Source organism: Sinocyclocheilus anshuiensis, unplaced genomic scaffold (assembly GCF_001515605.1).
Source record: "Sinocyclocheilus anshuiensis isolate Anshui unplaced genomic scaffold, SAMN03320099.WGS_v1.1 scaffold1404, whole genome shotgun sequence".
Classification (NCBI taxonomy): Eukaryota; Metazoa; Chordata; class Actinopteri; order Cypriniformes; family Cyprinidae; genus Sinocyclocheilus; species Sinocyclocheilus anshuiensis.
Window position 1 is genome coordinate 181,640 of NW_015546095.1, and position 20,852 is coordinate 202,491.

At 36.8% G+C, this 20,852-nt stretch overlaps 2 protein-coding genes and 1 long non-coding RNA gene across 5 annotated transcripts in view; 2 read left to right on the plus strand and 1 right to left on the minus strand.

Annotated features, from left to right (window-relative positions):
* Nucleotides 1–18,131, plus strand: part of LOC107700216 (band 4.1-like protein 5) — a 31,778-nt gene extending 13,647 nt beyond the window's left edge. For 2 of the 3 annotated variants that reach the window (XM_016501797.1, XM_016501799.1), the window contains exons 14-23: nucleotides 3,729–3,874; nucleotides 6,558–6,649; nucleotides 7,033–7,161; nucleotides 7,362–7,426; nucleotides 7,570–7,692; nucleotides 10,308–10,389; nucleotides 12,922–12,999; nucleotides 13,167–13,226; nucleotides 13,719–13,843; nucleotides 16,579–18,131. In XM_016501797.1, the coding sequence (XP_016357283.1) occupies nucleotides 3,729–3,874; nucleotides 6,558–6,649; nucleotides 7,033–7,161; nucleotides 7,362–7,426; nucleotides 7,570–7,692; nucleotides 10,308–10,389; nucleotides 12,922–12,999; nucleotides 13,167–13,226; nucleotides 13,719–13,843; nucleotides 16,579–16,645 (967 nt within the window). In that variant the 3' untranslated portion in view covers nucleotides 16,646–18,131. The remainder of the gene's footprint in view (nucleotides 1–3,728; nucleotides 3,875–6,557; nucleotides 6,650–7,032; nucleotides 7,162–7,361; nucleotides 7,427–7,569; nucleotides 7,693–10,307; nucleotides 10,390–12,921; nucleotides 13,000–13,166; nucleotides 13,227–13,718; nucleotides 13,844–16,578) is intronic. The other variant, XM_016501798.1, reaches the window with a different exon arrangement.
* LOC107700217 (uncharacterized) lies at nucleotides 1,891–3,690 on the minus strand. The gene is made up of 2 exons (XR_001635529.1): nucleotides 2,064–3,690; nucleotides 1,891–2,021 (listed from the first exon to the last, which is right to left on the minus strand). It is a non-coding gene; the product is annotated as an uncharacterized LOC107700217 (long non-coding RNA).
* A 1,937-nt stretch (nucleotides 18,132–20,068) lies between the features above and the next one.
* ramp1 (receptor activity modifying protein 1) overlaps nucleotides 20,069–20,852 on the plus strand; it is a 26,189-nt gene continuing 25,405 nt past the window's right edge. The window contains exon 1 of the mRNA XM_016501800.1: nucleotides 20,069–20,490. Coding sequence (XP_016357286.1) covers nucleotides 20,445–20,490 — 46 coding nt within the window. The 5' untranslated portion in view covers nucleotides 20,069–20,444. The remainder of the gene's footprint in view (nucleotides 20,491–20,852) is intronic.

Consider the following 20,852-nt stretch of genomic DNA (forward strand, 5'->3'; position numbering starts at 1 on the left):
TGTGGCGCCGGCGGTTTAGGGAAATACCTGTAAATGGCGCATCGCGCACGTGAGGTTATCTTATGGAGAGACGCAGAGCAGTTTAAAGCGGAGTCCTGCACTGGTCCTGTTTGGTAAACGTGCACCAGCAGTACTTAAGAGAACACCCGACCCGATATCTGACAGCGGCACTAATTTAATTCTGTACCAGACCAGACCCGTTTGACAAAGACTGCAAGTCGCGAACCGCACCCGCATTAAATCTATTACATCAGGTAGGCAAAATTATTTATTTTCTCATGTAGCACAAGCAAGCAAACCAAATTAGGCATTCTAAGTTGGTGCTTTGAAGAAAAACAGACACACAGCGCAACGCAATAATTAACAGAAAAAAAGACGAGAACGCGCATCCTTTCTGAAAATAATACAAAACTTTAGCATAGCATCTTGTGATCACTCTGCCAGGCTTTCGGACAAATGTGCATAGGCTAAATCACATCATAAACACGCTTACAATTCTTAATAAATGAAAAGAACATATTCAGATATGAGCCTTAATACGATTGCCGTTATTATTGAATTTCATTAGTCCCAGTTATGATTTATGCGCAGTTGTTCACGGAAAAGTGAGCAAGACACGACAGTTACAATATATTATGATTGTTAAAAAAGAAAAAAGACATCTAACCATCATAACCAAATTAGGCTACATTTATTGTCATATTAAATATCTCAATACACATCATTAGATATGACATTAAGCACAACTTGTGTAGATTTATTTAGTAAAAAGGCTTGACTGCTTCATTTTGGCGTATATTTGTATACTTTTACCATTTAATCAATCTCAGCATGCGTTAATTTTGTGTCGCTAGACATTTGCTTCACTAAGGCTAAATTATGCCTAAGTCTTTCTTTGGCCTGCGCTCTAAAGTGATCTGTTAATTCTGCTAACCTTTAATTAAAACTGAAACTGAAACTAAACTATATAAAAACGAAATAAAAATGTGTTCACAAAATAAAAACTAAACTAAAACTAACAACAATATTAATGAAACTAATAAAAATTAAACTGAATTGTATAGCAAATTTGAAAACGATATTAAAATAAAACTAATTTAAAAATTCAAAACTATAATAACCTTGCTGCTAAAACACTGCTGGTCACTTTCTGAAGTTGTAGTGATTCTTTCTTTTCCAAGAAAGAATGTGAAACAAATTGGTTATATCATTTTCATTTTTAAATATTTTAAAATATAATTTAATTAGTTTTTTACACTTTAAGCAATATCGTGTCGCATATCGAATATCGCATTTTTTAACAAGGTATCGCATATCGCTTTTTTTTTCCCAATATCGCACAGCCCTACTAATTACACTGTGAAACAAAAGTTTATTAAAGTATGAATTTTGACATGCTGAATATGAAAATCACATTACTTTTTGTGTATAATTTACAGTGCTCATGAAAACTAAAAAAAATGTGTTGACAACTTATACAAGCTAATCTTTTATAAGTCATGCATAAAAATTACATGGTACATGCATAATACTGAGCTAACAACAATTTACCTGACCTAAATATTTAATAAAATGTTAATGCTATGTGAAAATAAATAGTACAATAATAATTATCACCACATAATTACAGAAGAAACATAAAACATTTAAGTGAAACAATTTTTCTTACATTGTGTTATTTGCTCAGTAGTTGAAATTAATTTAAATTATGTGAATCATGTGTTCATTGTTGAATGCAATGAGGAATGAAGAAAGATGCTGAATAGTGGTTCAGGAAACATTTGCATGCAGTTAACTAATGCTTCCTTTTTTTTTTTTTTTTACTCTATTCTTTATATTTACTTTTACTCTTGTCCTGTGATCTGCTCTCTTTGTTGCCTACCCTTTTTCGACTTTTGCACATCAGACTCTACAGTATTCCTGTCCTTCATGCTAACACTCCCCCCTCCTCCACTGACCCATCCAGGCTTCACTCCCCCCCCTCAATCCCACCAGTGTGACCAACAGGCACCTCCCTGCACCTCCTTTCATACACGGATGCTGCCACAGCCCCTCCCCTGCACCTCCTTTCATACACGGATGCTGCCACAGCCCCTCCACCCCCGCATTCTTCGGATACAAACAGTGCCAGGGAACGCCGGGATAAAAGGCATATTCTCTGACTGAGTTCAAGTGAAACTACCTGGGCTAAAGTCTTCCCCTCGTTTGAACCATTCAAGCATTCTGTGGCCTTCCCTTCCGAGACTGAAACCAGCCAGAGAGATGAGATAACCTTCATGGGAGAAGCCTGAAATCCTTACTGTGGCTGTACTTTCGATGAGAACGACTTGGTCATTATTCAGCCAGCTTCGTCACCCAGGAAATATCCTGTTGACATTTATTTTAGCTATTTATTAAACATTTAAGTTATGCCTTGATCATCATAACCACACTTTTACTATACATTTGAAACAAAGATATTAGACATTTTCTACAAATAGGGAACAAAGTAAGGCATTAAACTCTTAAAAATGAAGTATTTTCAGTGAAAGGAAGTACATGACATTTAGAAAATATTGTTTGTATTTCAAGAAGCCAAGCTAAATGTTGTATGAGATTTGATTTTGTTATTTTAGTAATAAACATTAAACAAGCATTTTTAAAAGAAAAACTAAAACAACAAAGTTGGGTAACAGACAGTCCTACCTAAGTTGGGACTCTTTTTGGGTAGACTATTTCATATAAATTGAAAATAAATATTTTTCTTCATAAGAACATTGGATTTGTGCTTTTAGGGAGTAGGGAAACATATTTGTGGAAAGTGCCATTATAATTATATATTTTATTTCAGTGTGTGATCAGAATTATCTGATTATTGACTTTTTCATCCAGTTGACAATGTGTAGTGCAGTATACACTGTTTTTAGATTATCTACAGTTCAACTATAACCAAAGGACAGATGTATCTTGCATGGCGTTAAGACAATTCATTAAAATTAACAAACAGAAGCAACTCCCCATTGTATGTTTCAGTTTCTCTTTAGGTTTTTACTATGCATTTCTGTAAATTATGAACTTTGTCTTGTCTCAAGCTGGAAGGTTTTTTATTTTTTTATTTTTACTGAGTTTATACAGACACTGAATACTGTAAAGTGCAAAGTGGGTTTAGTCAGTGTGGCGAGGAGTGACATGTCCAAAATTAAGCCTTTTGAGTTTTAATCTCGTTCTAGCCGTTTATGGAATGTGACTGTTCCCTCCCTCTTTTCACTTAGGAAGGGAAGGAATACATCGCTTTTTGTGATTCTAGTACAGGCATCACTAATGTGCATGTGTGTGGTCTTTCAATCTAGATCTAGTGGAATGTGTGCGGTCAGTTGGCATATGACTCCATTAGATAACGGTTCCATTCCTTTGGTGTGAAGTTCTTCAGTAATGCCTGTGTCTCTGCTCATTTTTGATTATAAAGGTTTCATTATTTTGATTATTATGGTCATGCAGTACATCACATATAGAAATGCATATTCATTGCCCAACCATCGCCCAACACCCATCTGAAACTGTCACATATTTTAAACGTGATACTGTGCTATTGCATAGCTGTAACTTGAGTCTTGGCCCGGCCTCAAGCATTTTTGTCCAGGTGAGTCACATTTGTCATATATCTATCAATGTGGACTCTGTTTGAGCAGCACATACGGGGTTACATCCTGTAATTGACAGATGGTAATAAACCCTTTCATCCTTCACAGCATACCCTTGGTGACTGACCTCTTGGAGACATTCATAGATGAGGTTCTTCGAGTCCCTGTTCCCATGGTAACAGCAGAAGAAGTGGGACCAGGTTCTGCTCATACCACTGCCAGCATAGCCACAGAGGAGACCCTCTCTCTGACCGGTGAGTTAATACATCACAGATACAGTGGGATGCACTGGCAGAAATTTTGGACAACGTTTGTCTTGCTGAATTTTTTTATATCCTAATAACTTAATTTGTTCACAACAATTATAAATGTTTCAAAAGCAAAATTGGGCATCCAAACAATTTTATAATATACATTATAAATGTGCTTTTGTAGCCTGGCACAGAAAGAGTATATAAGTTGAAGTGGGTCAAAAGTAAACCCTAATATTGTCTGCTTCCAGGATACTCCACTTCAAAATAATAAATCAAACGGTATTGGCCAGTACCACCCCACATAACTGCCATTCACAAGTTTGGGACAGTAAAACATTTTTAAAGAAATTAAATAATTAATACTTTTATTTAGCAAGGAAGCTTTAAACTGATCAAAGATGACAAATAAGAACTATTCAGAATCATGGAGAAAAAAAAGTATCATGATTTTCACAATAATAATAGGCAGCACAACCTGATCACATTGATGATTAGAAATGTTTCTTGAGCACCAAATCAGCATATTAAATTAATTTCTGAAGAATCATGTGACACTGAAGACTGGAGTAATGGCTGCTGACAATTCAGCTTTGACATCACAGGAATAAATTACATTTTAAAATGTATAAAATGATCTTGGTTTTACAAGAAAAGATAATTGTCTGTTGCGTTTGCATCTTTACTCCTTTCACTTTCCAAGACTAAAATATTATAATGTAATAATAATGTTATAATATTATAAACATATAAATGTTTGCAAGATGGATTCATTTGTATTCTTAATGAAAAGCACAACAACAATACAACAGTACAATGACAAACAAGCTTATATAATGTTTAGTAATGAAAATTAATAAGACGAGTCATGGCACACACCACATGCTGTATTGTATATCAACTAATAAATGATAAAAAGTTTAGCGAACAAAAAAAAGCATCTGTAGCTTAACATCAGGTAAACAGCAAAGACAACAGGATTTTCAAAATGAAAACAAAAAGAAAATTTAAACTAAATTGGCTTTCTGTGACAGTGCTGGCATGTTTTATTGTCAGGAAAACAACATGCTCAGGGCTCTACAGTGCGTCTCGCATTTGCGACTGAAAACTACTGCGAGCGACTATAAACATTTTTTTTAGGAGCACCAGTGCGACTGACCCGATCATCATCATACTTGTGATTGCGCTCAGGGGAGCTTCAAATGTTTCTACGTGTTTTTGCAGCGTTGAGTAATGTATCACAGACATATCTCACGAATCCTTTCATAAGCAAAGTGAGAGATTCATTGCGCAGTGTAGAGAGCTTCGCTGATTATAGATGTGAGATCGAGATGAACTAAGATGAGTGCCAGCTTTTAATGATTTTTAAAGGAGTTTGTAAATGTGATACTGATTTAATACAATACAATTCAATAAACAATAAGTTAATATTAAGTGACTTACATTGTCTGACTATAACACTATAGTCTGATTTTGCTCTATTTCGTCGTTGAAAATAGTTTTAAACAAAGTCACAGCTCAGCCGCTGCTCATCTCCATTCAAACACAGCGGTGTTTCGTTTATGAATGAACGTGAGTTTTTTAAACGAATCTAGTGAGTCAGTGATTCATGATTACCCATTCATAAACCACTTTTGTGTTTTTCTGTGCCACCTCTACAAATTAATTTTGTTAATACGGATTTAATTTGATTGGTAACTTATATTTCTTATTCTACTTGTTGTTATTCTGACGTTTTAATTAAAATTTTTAAAAACCTTATAAAATATAATGATGACATACTTTTAATAAAGTTAGAGGAGTCAAATATCACCTCGTAATGGGAAGGCTACTTTTTGATAACATTTTGGATAATTGTTTAGAAGGTGCTCCTAAAATTTTGAACGTGCTCCTACATTTTTTAAGTTAGGAGCACAAGTGCTCCTAAAAAGAAAAGTAAGCGTAGAGCCCTGATGCTCACCCTCTCTGGTTTGAGAAGCGGTCTTTTACTTTACTTTTACATTTCTCTTGAAAACCAAAGCCTCCATCCACCATCGTTTTCTCAGTATTTGTGTCATTTTTTCTGCGTGCACCTTCGCGCTCGTATACACCTGAAGCGCTCATACTGAAAGTGTCTCTATCACTCTCTTCACGTGACCAGTGAAATCTGACTTTTGCTGCACTGTGCTGCGGCTCTGCAGCGCGAACTTTCAGTTTACAACTGTAGCGTCTGTTGTCCAACTGAACTAAATGGTTTTTATTTCTATAAAAAAAGCAAAACAACAGTGGGGCAGTACCGCGGTGGCTAAGTAATCTATTCGATGTGTGGCCGAACACCGGTAATACCGGTAACACTGACTACCGCAGCAAGCCAATTACCAACCCTTTACTTTTGAATGGTAGTGTATATTTGGTATATAAATGTATATTTTTATAATGGGTATATGTTTAAATTCATCATCTCTTTCATATAAAATAAGAAAACAATTGTAACATCTACATGCTTTTATGAAACAAAGTACAACTTTTTTATTTATTATTTGATCATTGTCTGTACAGTTACAGTATTTTCACACTCTGCCTTTCCATCGTGTGAACCGATTATCCCCAGAGGGAACATGGTTTAATCCCCACACATGCAGATGTGTTTCCATCTGTCTTGTCTGACCTCTCATTGTTTAATGATGCTCACTGTTCTCATCTACAGAGGCTGCAGCTCGGCTCAAGCAACTAGAGATTGAAAACACTCCAGTGTCTGCTCCAGCCAGAACCAATGTCAACCTCAACATGAATAACCAGGTCAGTTCAGCCAACCGGAAGCCCTGCACACACTGAGAGCAAAGCTTTTTGTAAATGGTGTTTTTGCAATATGTCCCCCCTCCACACACACTGCATCTTATTAAAGCTTGACATAGACTTTAAATACAAGGTGCAGAGATTGTGATGGCCACTGTGTCACTCCAGCCTGAGGATGTACTTTAAATGTAATATTAATTGGGAAGATGATTACTCGTGCTATTACTGCAGTCATTGATCTCTGTATCTTTTCCAGCTCAGTATCATGTAAGGTCTTTTCCCATAAAGAGCTGATGATTATTTCAGCCTGGCCTATATATTTAAGTATAATCATAATCATTACACATTTAATGTTTGATGCTAACATGCTTTGGTTTTTTGTGCAGGAGGAAGTGGTAAAAATAACAGAAAAAAGTTTGAATAGTGTGAGCAGCAGTCCTGTTCTGAACCAGCTCAAAGCTCAAGATGAACTCAAGAGCAACGTCCTGAAAGCTCAGGCAGAGGCAGCGCTCAAGGTATTCAGCAACTTGACAGTTGGCTGTTCGTCTTCCTCAAAGGGAGGATTTGTGATTTAATGACTACATACTTGGCTTACGACATCAACATGTTAATGTCAGGTATACTGAAGTGGGACAGGTAGACTGAAGGTATATGTCGGGTATACTGAAATGCAAAGTGCTTGTATATGTTTGGAAAGGTTCATCTCTTTGTTTAGGATTGTAGAGATGAGCTTGGACTGGCTCCAGACAAGAACTGTAACCTACAGGAAGCAGCAGCCAGGTATGATATATTTGTGTCTTCTTGTAAAACTTGTGCACAGATAACATGGGCACAGATATTTGTTGTATGATAGTTATTAAAAATTATTATTTTTAGTAATGATGTGAATGATGGATAGCAATGCCTGTCTGACTCTTTATCAGATTGACAGATCATGGGGGGCGTATGGGAAGCACAACCTCTCTGCCAGTGAGTGGGAGAGCAGAGCGCCAGGAGTCCTGGGACCTGCTAAAACAGCCCGGCCTGCTGCCCTGCTCTACCAGCAGGTGAGACCACAGCACACAAAACCTAGTCCAAGTACAGTGAGAAGATTGTACTACAAAGAAGCATTGCTTTGTTGTTTGAGTGTGTGGATTAAGACATAGTAGGGCCATGTGAGTGAGCCTGTGGGCCTGTAATCCTCCTGGGACAATGTCTGAGGCAGTGGAGCACAAGCAGGCAGGCAGAAACTGGGGCACACCCAGATTAAAGGGGCCACCTGGTCCTCCCATCAACAAGCCAGGACTTGTTTTATGTTTTCAAGATGTTTGATTGTTACAGTTAGAATTAAATATTTTATGCTGTTATATTATTTGGTTTAATCTTAAAATGAACAAGACAGGACAGATATGGCAGGATATTTCTCTCCAAACTTGTGGAAATGAGTTGCAATGAGTAAATTAAAGCCTTTATTTTGACCCTTTTTGTTTCATTGAGACATTATACATTTTACATTACTGTGAGAATTTGATACGAAAATATATTGTTAAGAAAAATATAATGTTACAAAAGATTCAACCATGATAATAAGAAGAAATGTTTCTTGAGCACTAAAACAGCATATTAGAATGATTTCTGAAGGATCATGTGACACTGAAAACTGGAGTAATAGCTTCTAAAAATTCAGCTTTGCCATCACAGGAGTAATGGCTGCTGAAGATACACTTTGCACTTTTAAATAGGGTGACCATGCATGCTCTTTTTCTCAGACACGTCCTGGCCAGAATTTCTATATTGCCTAAAATATCCAGGTTTTGGCATTGTTTTCCTGTTTTTGTACTTGCTGAAGGTAGTAATTGAAAAGTAGTTTGACCAATAACATGCAGGCATTGTACATAATCGACTAATCGTGGCACATAAGAAGGTGGGATCTACAGAGAACAGGCAAAGCAATGCAAATACAAATACATATTAGGTGTGTTCGACTTGAAGCGGGGCTGCACGATCTGTGTATGACATCAAAGTACCACGAGATCGATTCGAAAGCATAAGGAGTCATCTGCCCTCTATAGCTCTCATGGTACTTTAATGTCATACACTGATCAGTCTGCGCAGCGAAAACAAAGCCAAAACATGGATATTTTAGGCAATATAGAAATCCTGGCCAGGACGTGTCCGGGAAATAGGGCACGTATGGTCATCCTATTTTAAATTATTAAAATAAACAACAGTTTGAAATATTACACATTCTTACTGTTTTTACTGTGTTTTTGGTCAAATAAATGCAGCCTTGGTAAGCATAACAAACTTCCTCCAAAACACTTACTGACACCAAACTTTTGAACAGTAGTGTATGTTAATTAGAACTAGCAAGAATTTTCCCAAAGGGGTAGAACAAATTTGTGCACTTCTGTGTCCTAAAAGCTAGACCAAGATGCTGCAGTTGCTAATTTAAAATAAATTATAACTTATTTTCTTTTTCTAATTGAAAGCATTTCACAGATGATGTCCATAGACTGTACCTTGTATTGAACCCAGAACATTCCTTAAAGGGGTCATATGATGCTATTTTAAAGATCATTATTTTGTGTATTTGGTGTAAGAATATGTTGACATGCTTTAATGTTCAAAAAACACATTATTTTTCAAATACTGTACATTATTGTAGGTCCTCTATGCCCCGCCTCTCTCAAACATGTCGTTTTCAACAAAGCCCCCTCCTTTGACAAGCGCAGTCTGCTCTGATTGGCCAGCTGACCCAGTGCATTGTGATAGAGAAAGGAAAACTTGAAATCGCATCATATGACCCCTTTAATGTAGCCTGTGATTTAAAGCTTACTGTTGCCATCTAGTGGCAACCGTTGATATGTAGTTACAGATGGGTCATATGGCCGTGGTCTGCCTGGAAACATGTTCTTATGTAACCACATGTACTCATGCCACAGATTGACTGCATGATTAGCTGTGTACACTGACCTGGAACCATTCAGCTCTGATAGTCACATTATAAAAGAAACATGTGGAAAATGAAAGAATTAATATGGAAGATTTTTTTTCTCTGTCCAACGTCACATTTACAATTAGATGTCTGTAGAATCAAATAAATGTTATGTGACTGATGGTTAAAATTATATACAATATGAAAATTGGGTATTATGGAAAGGAGCCAGAGATTACGTTATAATTCACTAAGGATGCCTACATCAGATGCTCAATTTGTAGACACCAAAACTATGGGTTTGATTCACAGGGAACACACACACTGGCAAAATCATCTGCCAAATGTGTAAAAATTGTCAGGACTCTCTGGAAGGCCGCTCTGCTCTGGTGGGAAGCCGTCCAAATGCGCACGCACACACACACACAAACCCATAATCAACAGTAATCACAAAATGACCTTGAGTCATTTCCTTAAACACTTCATTAGAGGTGTTCATAAGGTTTCATTCAAGGGTGAACATTGTGATTTCCTGTGTGATTTCCTTTGAATGAACACTAATGAATAGCTTGAGAGGTGCTTTGAAATGCTCAAAGGTTTTCAATGTCTTTGTGTTCATTTCCACTGCTCAAAATCAAAAGGTTTGGGTCCAGAGCTCTTCTCAGACATGCTTCATAACCAGTGTTGGGGAAAGTTACTTTTAAAAGTAATGCACTATTCATTCTATTCATTGTCTGTCCTCAGCCTGGAAGAGAACGCAGATGACTTCATCTCTTCTGTGCCGCCTCTGTCATCAGATCCAGTGAATGAAGCCCAGTCATCCAAGGTAACAGTGGCTTAATGTCATTCCAGCTGCTGGTTACTCAGTGGTTCATCAGGATTGTCAATAGAGTGCTGGAGGGATGACAACCCATAGTTAACATCCTCCTGGTTCCCTCGACAAAAAGCCAATAGGATTTTTTCCCTTGGCTTTCGGATTATTGCAGAAAATAATGAAAAATTTAAATAATAATCTGTGAGCAATAAAAGTTTATGGTATTTAAATGTTCATCATGGTAATCTTCACAGATGACCACAGCTTTTATGAATTTTGAAGCCTAAATACAATCAACAAAAGTAAACAGCTAAAGTTAGGCTATAAACAGGGATCGTACAAGGTGCTTAAAATGCTTAAAGTACTTGAATTTGACTTTTTGAAATTTAAGTCCTATAAAACTCTTGAAACAGCCATATTTATTAAAAGGTACTTGAAAAGTACTTGAATTTTTAAAAGGCAGTATATATGAAATTAGTGTTAATTTTTCTTTTAGATAAAAACAATCGTTTCGCGCAAAATTAACAATGCAGTGCAACTGATATAAATACAGAGCCATTTCTCCTGGCTTTCGGGAGCACACAAGATCTCGTGATATTAAACATGACAATGTTACTCATTGAGGTGAAAAAACGGTCTCGTGATATCAGTATAAAGTTGAGTTTGTGGTAAAACCTTGGACAGTGCTTGCATTATATTGTTCGGTCTTTTATTGCATGTGTTGTTTGTTTGGGTTTCCAGTCATGTGCATTTGGGAACGTGCTTTGTGTTGCACTGTTATCATTTACAAGCGTGGTGCACGTCTCCATCTCAGCAGCTCGGTCGACAAATTCTTCCTCTGCATATGCTGTGAGTTTGGGTTGCTTAACGTTCATCTGGGGAAACAGTGTGTGTTATCTCACTAGATTTGTCTGCTCCCATATCTTCTGCACCACATCCTGGTGAAGCCTCCATTCCCCTGGGTGCAGAAGATCCCTTGGCAGAGCATCCACTATCTGATTGCTTGATCCCGGGTGGTGAACTGACCTCAATGATCCTAGTCGAGGAAGAGACCAAGTGAGTATCTTGTGGGTGAGATGCAGGGACTTGAGGGACTTTGTTCCACCTTGATGGTTCAGGTGAAACACTGTCGAGGAGTTGTCGGACCGAATGAGGACATGACAGCCTGCCAGAACTGGCAAGAAATGCTGCAGGGCTAGGAAAACTGCATGCAACTCCGGACCGAGAGTTGGACCGAGCTGGAGACCAATGGCCACAAACACCCCTGTGATTCCATGATGCCCCTCACCTGAAGAGGGAAGCAACGGTTGTGACCACCTCTTGACGAGAAGGAATGACCCCTAGGGGAACACCTGACATCAGAAACTCTCAACGATTCCACGGTGTCAATGCCTGGATACAACTGCGTGAGACAACAATCAGCCGGTGAAGATGTCTGGCAGGGTTCAACTGCAAACTGTTGTTCCACCGCTGGAGAGGCCTGAGGTGAAGTAAGCCAAGTGGAATCACGGAAGTGGGTGGCGGTCAGCATCCCCAAGAGTTGTAATAATGTCTTGTACAGCAAGCTTGCACCCAGCTGGAAACGAGCAAGGATGTCCAGAATGCTGTCCACTCGGGCATGTGAGAGGGTGGCAGACATTACACATGTCTTCCACAGTGTCTTTCCAATGTAAGTAATTGTTTGCACTGGATTCAGAGAACTCTTTGCCTCGTTTACTGCAGTGTGTTTTACTTACCTTTCGTTACTTGTTTTTTTTTTTTGATTCAAACATTTGGTTTGTGTTTGCCGTATTACAGTAACGTGTTAATTTTATATTCAACCTCTGGTCTCCTGTGTAAGTTTTATATCTTCCACTCCACTCCTTTCGAGTCTAAAACTGGTCCAGTGGATTGTATTTGCATTGGAGGACACAAGTGCTACATATTCATCAGTTTTTAATGCTTCAGTTTTTTTTTATATATTATATTATATTATATTATATTATTAAAGAATTGAACTGTTCTGTGTGAGATTTTTTTAATTTTTAATATAATTTCTTGGTGTAACAGCACTGTAGAAAATTTTTTTTCTCAGGTAACCTAAAATGTGCATCATTTAGTTATATTATGGGTCCGAATCAAATAGTCGAATCAAAAAGTTACACACTTTTTTGTGTGTGCGCTGTGCAGGTCTGGTATAAAGAATGTTTTTGCTCAGGTGGCCGAAATGTCTGCCCAATAGAGAAAAGTTTTGCTTAGCAAAAAAAAAAAAAACCCTTTTGGAGGGAACATTGACTAGAATATCATAGACTTGAGGGTGGGTTCTTTGGACTTGGGCCACTTTGCATCCACCTCACAATGCCACATTTACTATTTACTCATATTTGTATCTATTTATATTGAATTGTCCCTCTTTTGTCTCTTTTTTGTTTTTTGTTGTTTTCAAATAGTTGTCAAAGTGATGTCTTGCCAGAATTGACACATCCCGCAGGAAATGCAAATCTAGTCATTGAATGTGCTTTTGGTTGGCATGCGCTTTAGAGCATGTGGCTTTTTACAATGCAGGTCAAAGGTCAGGATTCTGAGCCGCTGACAGCCCCTCTGACTGATGATCTGATAGACTTCACAGACCCCATTCCTGTAGTAAGTTTAGCACTGCAGCTCACAATATGCTTGTCATGCTTATAGTAAGCAAAGGTTTACTCTTTGATTATGTAATTGACTGTTTGGAACAATAATGCCTATTTTCTTCAGGTGTTTCCACATCGTTGAAGTATTAATATTTTATTCAAATATTTGATTTGACACAGGTGCCAGCTCCAAAACCCACAATCACTCCTCGTTGGATTATTCCAGCTTCAACACCTATAGTGAGTTGACATCTAAAATCAAGGCCTTTTTTATGTTTTATCTAAAGATTTAACGTCATTTTGAATAATTTTGATGAAGATATTACATGAAAATGAAATCTGATAATGGATTGATTGAATATTCTGAATATGATGCATTTGGTAAAGTTTAAAAGTACCTCCAACTGACTGTAGCAATCACTGAGTTTTAGCTTTTTTTCCTGGTGAGGACTCCAGACACAGATCTATGCATCATTGTAGAAGAACAGCAACTATCTAAGCATTTGTACATGGATGCCTGTTCATATTTCTCTGCAGCTGTGTAGATGCACTCTGTAGATTTATAGATTTAGAAGAAGCTTTCTTATTGCAGCTGATGATGTTGACTCAGATGACTCGCTATCAAGCCACATGTTCAATGGAGTGTACATATTCATTACCCTCACTTCCTCTCACATTTCTAGTAGTTCATTTAGTGACTGACTGTCCCCCTGCTTCCTCTCTCACCTCTAGCAGTCTGGCACCTTTACTAACGGCCTCCTTGACTGTACAGCAAAGATGTCATCTCACCATCCTGAAGGGGCTGCTATTTCCCCACTCCCAAATCTCTCTCACACTCACAATGTGATTGCCACCAGGTTTGTTTCATCCCTGCTCCATTACCTTTCTCTGCTCTGTTGAGGACAGTTGTCCTATTACTTTCCTAAGCAATCAGATTTATCATTTTCAACTTGGTAGAGGATAAAACCAAGAGGGAGTCATGCTGTAATTTCACCATTATGTGGAGTACCGCAGCTCCCTATACTCAGTACGCAGTTTGCGTAGGGCACCAACTCCCAGGGGGGACACCATCCCAGTTGCTCAAAAAAAAAAAAACTTTCGTTCTATATTAATGTTAACATACATATACGTGAATAAAAATATAAACATGAACATATATATACAATTTAAAGAATTGCATTTTACGGTGAACACAGTAGGCTAAGCACACGTGACGCACCATTCCCGCATCAGCGCCCGCCCTCACCTCACCTCTTTTTTACGGCTGAATGCAAATGATCATAATTGATGGACAACTATGCCCGGAAAAAAGGCATCAGCAGTCCAGCGCCAAGAAAAGAAAAAGTTAAAAAGCCCAAGATGAAGCCCGTATATCATTTTCATGTACGTTCATAATCCTGTGAAACTTTTTTGTCTGTTGACGTTAATAACGTGTTTTAATGTCGGTAATAATTTCACCACCACTAACGCATCTGCCTTAAATATTCTCTCTGAGTTTCCATGTTCCCTTATGAAAATTAACCGTGGTTTTACTACGAATAAAACCAAAACAAAATCATGGTTCTTGTAACCATGGTAACCACAAATTAACCATGGTTTTGTTACTTCAAATAATAATTAAAGTGTTTAGCCTAATATTTTTTTTGTGGTAATAAAAATAGACCTAAGCGAACAGCCTTTAAAATGACGTAAAATGGATTATATAAAAACAATGAGGAAATTATGATTGGCTAATTAATAATAATCCTATGGTTTCATTGAATAACTCTTAAAATACATAATGTAATACAAAATAAATAAACAATTTACAAATGCCTGCAAAGGGTGCCAAAGGCCTGGTAATTGCTGTTGTTAAACTTACAGGACGATCAAATCCTTGTTTAATATTGACCAAACATTTAATTCAAATATCCACTTATTCTTTAATTTTTGGCCACCTTTTTGCGGTAGAATTGCAACAGCCTCTATAATTTCTTCAACAAAAACCTATGGACATCACAACCCTTACAAAAATTAACATGGTTTTATCGTAGTAAAACTGCTTCGTTTTCTTTTGTGTGATTTCTGAATGCTTGAGACTATAAAATCAATCAGATAACTGCATTAATAAAATCATAGCCATAGGAGGCAACTGTTTTTTTATTTTTATTTTTTGTTAAAACTGTTTTATTACACTGACTGCTCTTTATTTACTTTTTTTTTTGGTGTGTTTTTTTTACTAATAGCTGTTTATGTAGAAGTGCACTCAGTAATTCTTCAGTGACTAATATCTTCTGCTTCATTTAATGCAGGGTCAATACTGAAATTTGTTACAAAAGAGGATGAAGCGGTTTTTGATTTAATTTATTATTGTTTATTTTTGTAATATTTAATCTTTTAAAATGTTTTATTTAATGTGTAATTTTATTTTTTTTTTTTTTTGCTATAGAACTACAATTGTACTTTGTAAATAATACAGTTTAATTACAATTGATTTATTTAATTACTTTTATATTTTATTAAAGTTCTATTTTTACCCCTATAGTAGGTTTTTTTTTTTTTTTTACTTCCATAATATTTGGGGGAGGGGGCACAACAATACAATTCTGCTTAAGGCACCCATTTGGCCAGCAGCGGCCCTGATTATGTGGGTGTGTTTCTCCACTGACAGCCACTCCAAAGTAGTAGTGTATTCAATTAAATATACTACCATTCAAAAGTTTGGGGTCATTAAGATATGTTTAATGTTTTTGAAAAGATTCTTATGCTCACCAAGGATTTATTTGAGCAAAAATACAGTAAAAACAAGAATACGGTAAAATATTATTACATTATTAAATTAACTGTTTTATGTTTTAAAGGGGTCATATGATGCGATTTCAATTTTTCCTTTCTCTTTGGAGTGTTACAAGCTCTTGGTGCATAAAGAAGATCTGTAAAGTTGCAAAGACTAAAGTCTCAAATCCAAAGAGATATTCTTTATAAAAGTTCAGAGTCAGCCACACCTACCTAAAACGGCTCGTTCTAACACGCCCCCACATATCTACCTCACTATGTGGGAAGATTTGCATAACGCCGCCCAAATGTTCACGCAAAGAAAGAAGGCGTAACTTTTATTCTCACTGTAGTTTTGTTGACGCTGCAGCCATGTCGTGAAGGTGCTGATGGCAAAGCTGAATATTCAGCAGCCATTATTCCAGTCTTCATTGTCACATGATCCTTCCGAATATGCTGATGCTGTAGAAACATATCTTATTATTGCTGTAGAATTAAATTGTGCTACTTTTTTTTCATGATTCTTTATTTAAAATAGAAATATTTTGTAACATTATACATGTCTTTACTGTAATTTTGGATCAATTTAATGCATCCTTGCTGAATTAAAGTACTTTAAAAAATAAAAATAAATAAATAAAAATCATACTGACCTCAAACATTTGAACAGTAGTGTTTTTTTACATGCAACATATAAGTTGCAAAAAAAAAAGGTTTTAGAGCAGTGGAAATTGCTTTCAAACACTGAAGTTTATTTTATTAAATTTTTTTTTTTTAAAGTTTGTCCTTAATTCAGCTTCTGATTGTAACTGACAACTGCTGAATTGATCTTTGACAGTATTGTGGCTCACCCAATCATGGACGACAACCACAAGCCCAAAGGTCTGCTGACCACTGAACTCTGAGAGCGACACCTTGAGCACATGCCCAACACCTGTCACAGGTCCATCAAATGTTTTCCTACATTCCAGTCAAACACATTCCAGTGCCCTTACAATGCAGGCACAGACAACTGGACTCTGGGCATGCATGGGGTTGCAGTTTCATCTTCAAGAATGCTGGCTTTTGACAGATGGCATCCACAAGCCCAGATCTCAACGCTGAGGACCAAGAATCACAAAGGGCTAACAGCAGGATCCAGTGTTTGGGGACCACCATTCCTTTTATAATTTTTATACCAGTTTTGAGTGACTCTATACAGGTGTAGCAGAAGCACATAAATGACCCAGTCCTGTCGCAACGGGATGTTTGATCATCTAGAATGTTTGATCCACCCGCTGTCCACTTCCTGTTTAGATCGTCTCTGATTGGATGACTGTCAAAGAGCTTGTGAACCCTTGCATCACTATTTTTAGAACTAGTAGTTTTTCCTACAGAAATTCAATTTTTTTCTTATTTTTTTGCCTTTCTTTTACTCTGCTTTCTATATTCTTATGAAGTAGCTGCATTCATTATTACACTTAATGAACAACTGCACAGTTGTTAGAGCACTATTGTGTAGCATTGGGCAACTACAGTCATGAAGTCATTGAGCCAAGATTTGTTGTTTGAAACTTATCAATGCTGTTTTTATCCAAACAGTAGTTATGACCTGCTTTATTTTAATAGCTCATATAAGATTTTAAATGTACATGGACATATTACAACATAACATGTTACAGTGTAATTTGTCATCTACTGTGTTTAATTGAAATATTTCACTGGGTGTTCTGTGTAGTGTGTAAATGCAGTTCTTAAGTGTATTTCACTGTTTAAAAATGCTGTATGAGATGTTATGTGAGATACAGGAGCAGCTGAGACCTCTGTCACCCACTGGCTTATACAATATCAAAACTTAAAAAGACTTGGACCATGTAAACAAACTAATATGCCATTTCCTGTGATTAAATGGATGGGGGGGAAATCATTTGCAGCGTGTGTCAGTGGTTACCACAAATGAGAGGCCTTTCATGGACCCTTCCTCCTCCACTGCAAGCATTTGCTGCTGTTTTTCAGTACACTGAAAAGTACATAACTGGTATAATCACTGGATCTGAAATCACTGGGATGAAATGTTTGGAGGTCAAATTTGAACTTTTTAAAAAGTCAGTTATTGTAAATAATTATACGTCAGATTTCTTAAAGTTGTTTGTATGGTCTACATGTTCTGATTTGCTCTATACTCCTGTCTTTAGTGGAAGTGCTCAATCACAGAAGGCAGCTGTAACAGGAATCCATTGATATGCTAATCATTTTGTTCTCCAAGTCTCACACTGTAGGCTTATTTACATATATTAATGATCTGTAGACGTCACAGCAGTGATCTGTTTATATCAATACACTGACTGTAAGCCTTGTCATTTTGTATAATGTGATGTTTCACAAGTAAAAGATATTTTAACATTGTTATTGGACCCCTACTTTTTTAATAACTTGGAAATTTGTTACAGCTTGATATTTACTTGTTAAAAAGAGAAACCACACTAAAAGAATGGATGGCCTACTTATAGTTTCTTAGTATAATTTTTGCCTTAGTTCTATACTTAAAAGCTGATGATGATGATGATTTTAAAATTGTTCCAAATCTGTTTAGAATTTCATCTCATGTTGCTGATAATAATCCAATATGTGTGGGTAAGCCTGTATTTCTTGTTTAAGCATAAAAGAGGGAATTTAATGAACTTTAGGAAATGCAACGAACCTAATGCACTTGACAATGTTTGTAGGTTTAAGACTAAACTGTAATGGATCTGGTCAGGCAGACGAAACCTTACACCAAGTTGTGCAGAGGAAAGAATTTCATTCAGTCTAAGTATACAAAAATATTCCCAATCCTTAATAGCAACAGATTCTTCACTAGAATTCCTTACTCTGCAGTGACAAAATTGTGGTCATAACCTCACTCCTCTCTTTGCTTGACTGAACCTAGAAACGGTGCTGTCATTTCCTGGACTCGGAGCTGCCATAGACTGAGGTAAGGTTATTCTGTTTGTAAGTTTGTCAGAATGTCTGTTGAAAGGTTTCCCCTGGCAGTGTGGCTGAAGTCTCCAGTGGAGCAGCAGGTGGAGCCAGAGCTCTTCAAATATTACATTTATACAGTTGATTGGTTATAACATTTGCTAGCCAAAACGGGTTTAATATTTTTGTATGTTAGGGGGAATTCAGGTAAATTCGGCCATAGAGATGATTGGGAAATGGCCCCATTATCTTTAATCAACTCTACCTTTTATATTTCATTTTTCATAAATGTTTAACTGTTTTTAAATTTTGCTGAAAATGCTGCACATGAGATGAACAGGATCAGACTTGAGTCCTCTAGCTGTAAGCTCTAAACTTACAAGTTAGTGGAACTCACACAAGATACTTTTTCAGTTTTTTGTTATTCACCTCATATTTAAGGAAATTTATTTGATAATAAATGTATTTTAAAAATTACATAATCAGAAACAAATGCAGATCACTGCTTAAAACTCGTGCTCCTTACGATTTCCAACCAAACAGTTTACTTACCGCATATTTATACTTATTTCACTCATATTATTTTACTTATATATCACCATCAAAATATTATACAAGATGAAAGTGTTTGATTTATTCACGGTCATAATTTGAAACTAGACTTAAATGCTTGGTTGTTCAAAAAGACCCAAAAGAAAGTATATAGAACAATCTTAATACCTTAATAATAGATAGACAATTTAAACATTTAGTGGCAAATAAATGTCATATGATTACTTACAGCAGACAAGTAAACTTATACACATCAATTCAAGGCACAAATGTAACCGGAAGAATTCAGTATAATTGCCTGATGTTACTGAATGAATGAATCATTCATTCATTCATTGCTTGTTTGTACAATACTTCTCGAAGCCATAATAAGAATAACATTTTAGTTATTCTTATTAGCAGAACTGCTGCTAATGCTGTATTTCTCAGTCCAATTAATCATTGTTTTGGCAGTTCCCCCTGTAATTTAGATCGTGACCACAGAAGGCGCAAAATCTCACTTTTAATGGGGCTGCACTTAAATGATTACATTTCATCTGGACATGAACTTTTGCGTCAATCCATCGGAAGTTACTAGGCAAGTTTCTCTCATTTTCGGCATTGGATAATAGCAGTCAGGGTATTTATTATATAATACATACAAAATTTGTGCGTACTTACGCAGTAGTACATTTGGAAATGAGCATGAAGCTCTTGTTCATATTGTCGTTCATGTTTTATCCTTCATTTTTCCCTAATGTGAACTGCACAGTGTAAGTAACAGTGGTTCCCTCACTATTCTAATGAATTATGTTCATGTTTATTATTAACCAGCATAAGCTGATGAGCCGTGAGGGAGGTGGCTTCGTTTTAACTGTTGCCACAATCACAGCTCGCAGCTTTCAGTTGTGCGCCTGACGCGCGCTGGAGCGCACAGCCCGACTGTCCACGAGCGACTTCAGACAACTATTGAGCGCACGCTTCAGCTGATCCGAGACCCAGTTCAGTTGTTCTTTTGAGCGTTATTCGGCACTAAAGCCGTACTTTATAAAAGACTTGGTGACTGAGAGGAACGGAGGAATTCTCTCTTTTGCGTCTTCAGCGGAGATTCAGCGTTGAATGAAACTGTCTGCAAAATTACCTGCCAAAAGCGCAGATGTGTCGAGTGTCGAGAGAATAGTGCCGTTTAATCGACTATCCACAAACTTCTGTTGCTTTGACTCAGATTGACACGTCATGGCATCAGTGTCGTGGAGACGCGCGCTTTTCTTCTTGCTAGTTGGTAAGTTGAACTGGTTTGTCCTGTTTATGTCTGCATTTCAACCTATTATGTTTGTTTCTGAAATTTCATACTGACTGTAAAACACCCAAGAAAGCTAGAACAAATCAGAACCGAACTATCCAGTAGGTTAGTTTGTTTATCTGTTTGATAGGTTTGGTAGTGGTTTATGGGAGACGGGACTAGTGATCACTATCTCACTTTCTGTCAGTAACTATAAGGTTTTGAGTCAGAAGTCCAGTGTATTTTAGCAGTGGTTTTGTATGTTGGTTTCAAACAAATACAAAACGGTTAATAATGAATTTATTTTTGATTATATATATATATATATATATATATATATAATTTTGGAGGATATAATTTGA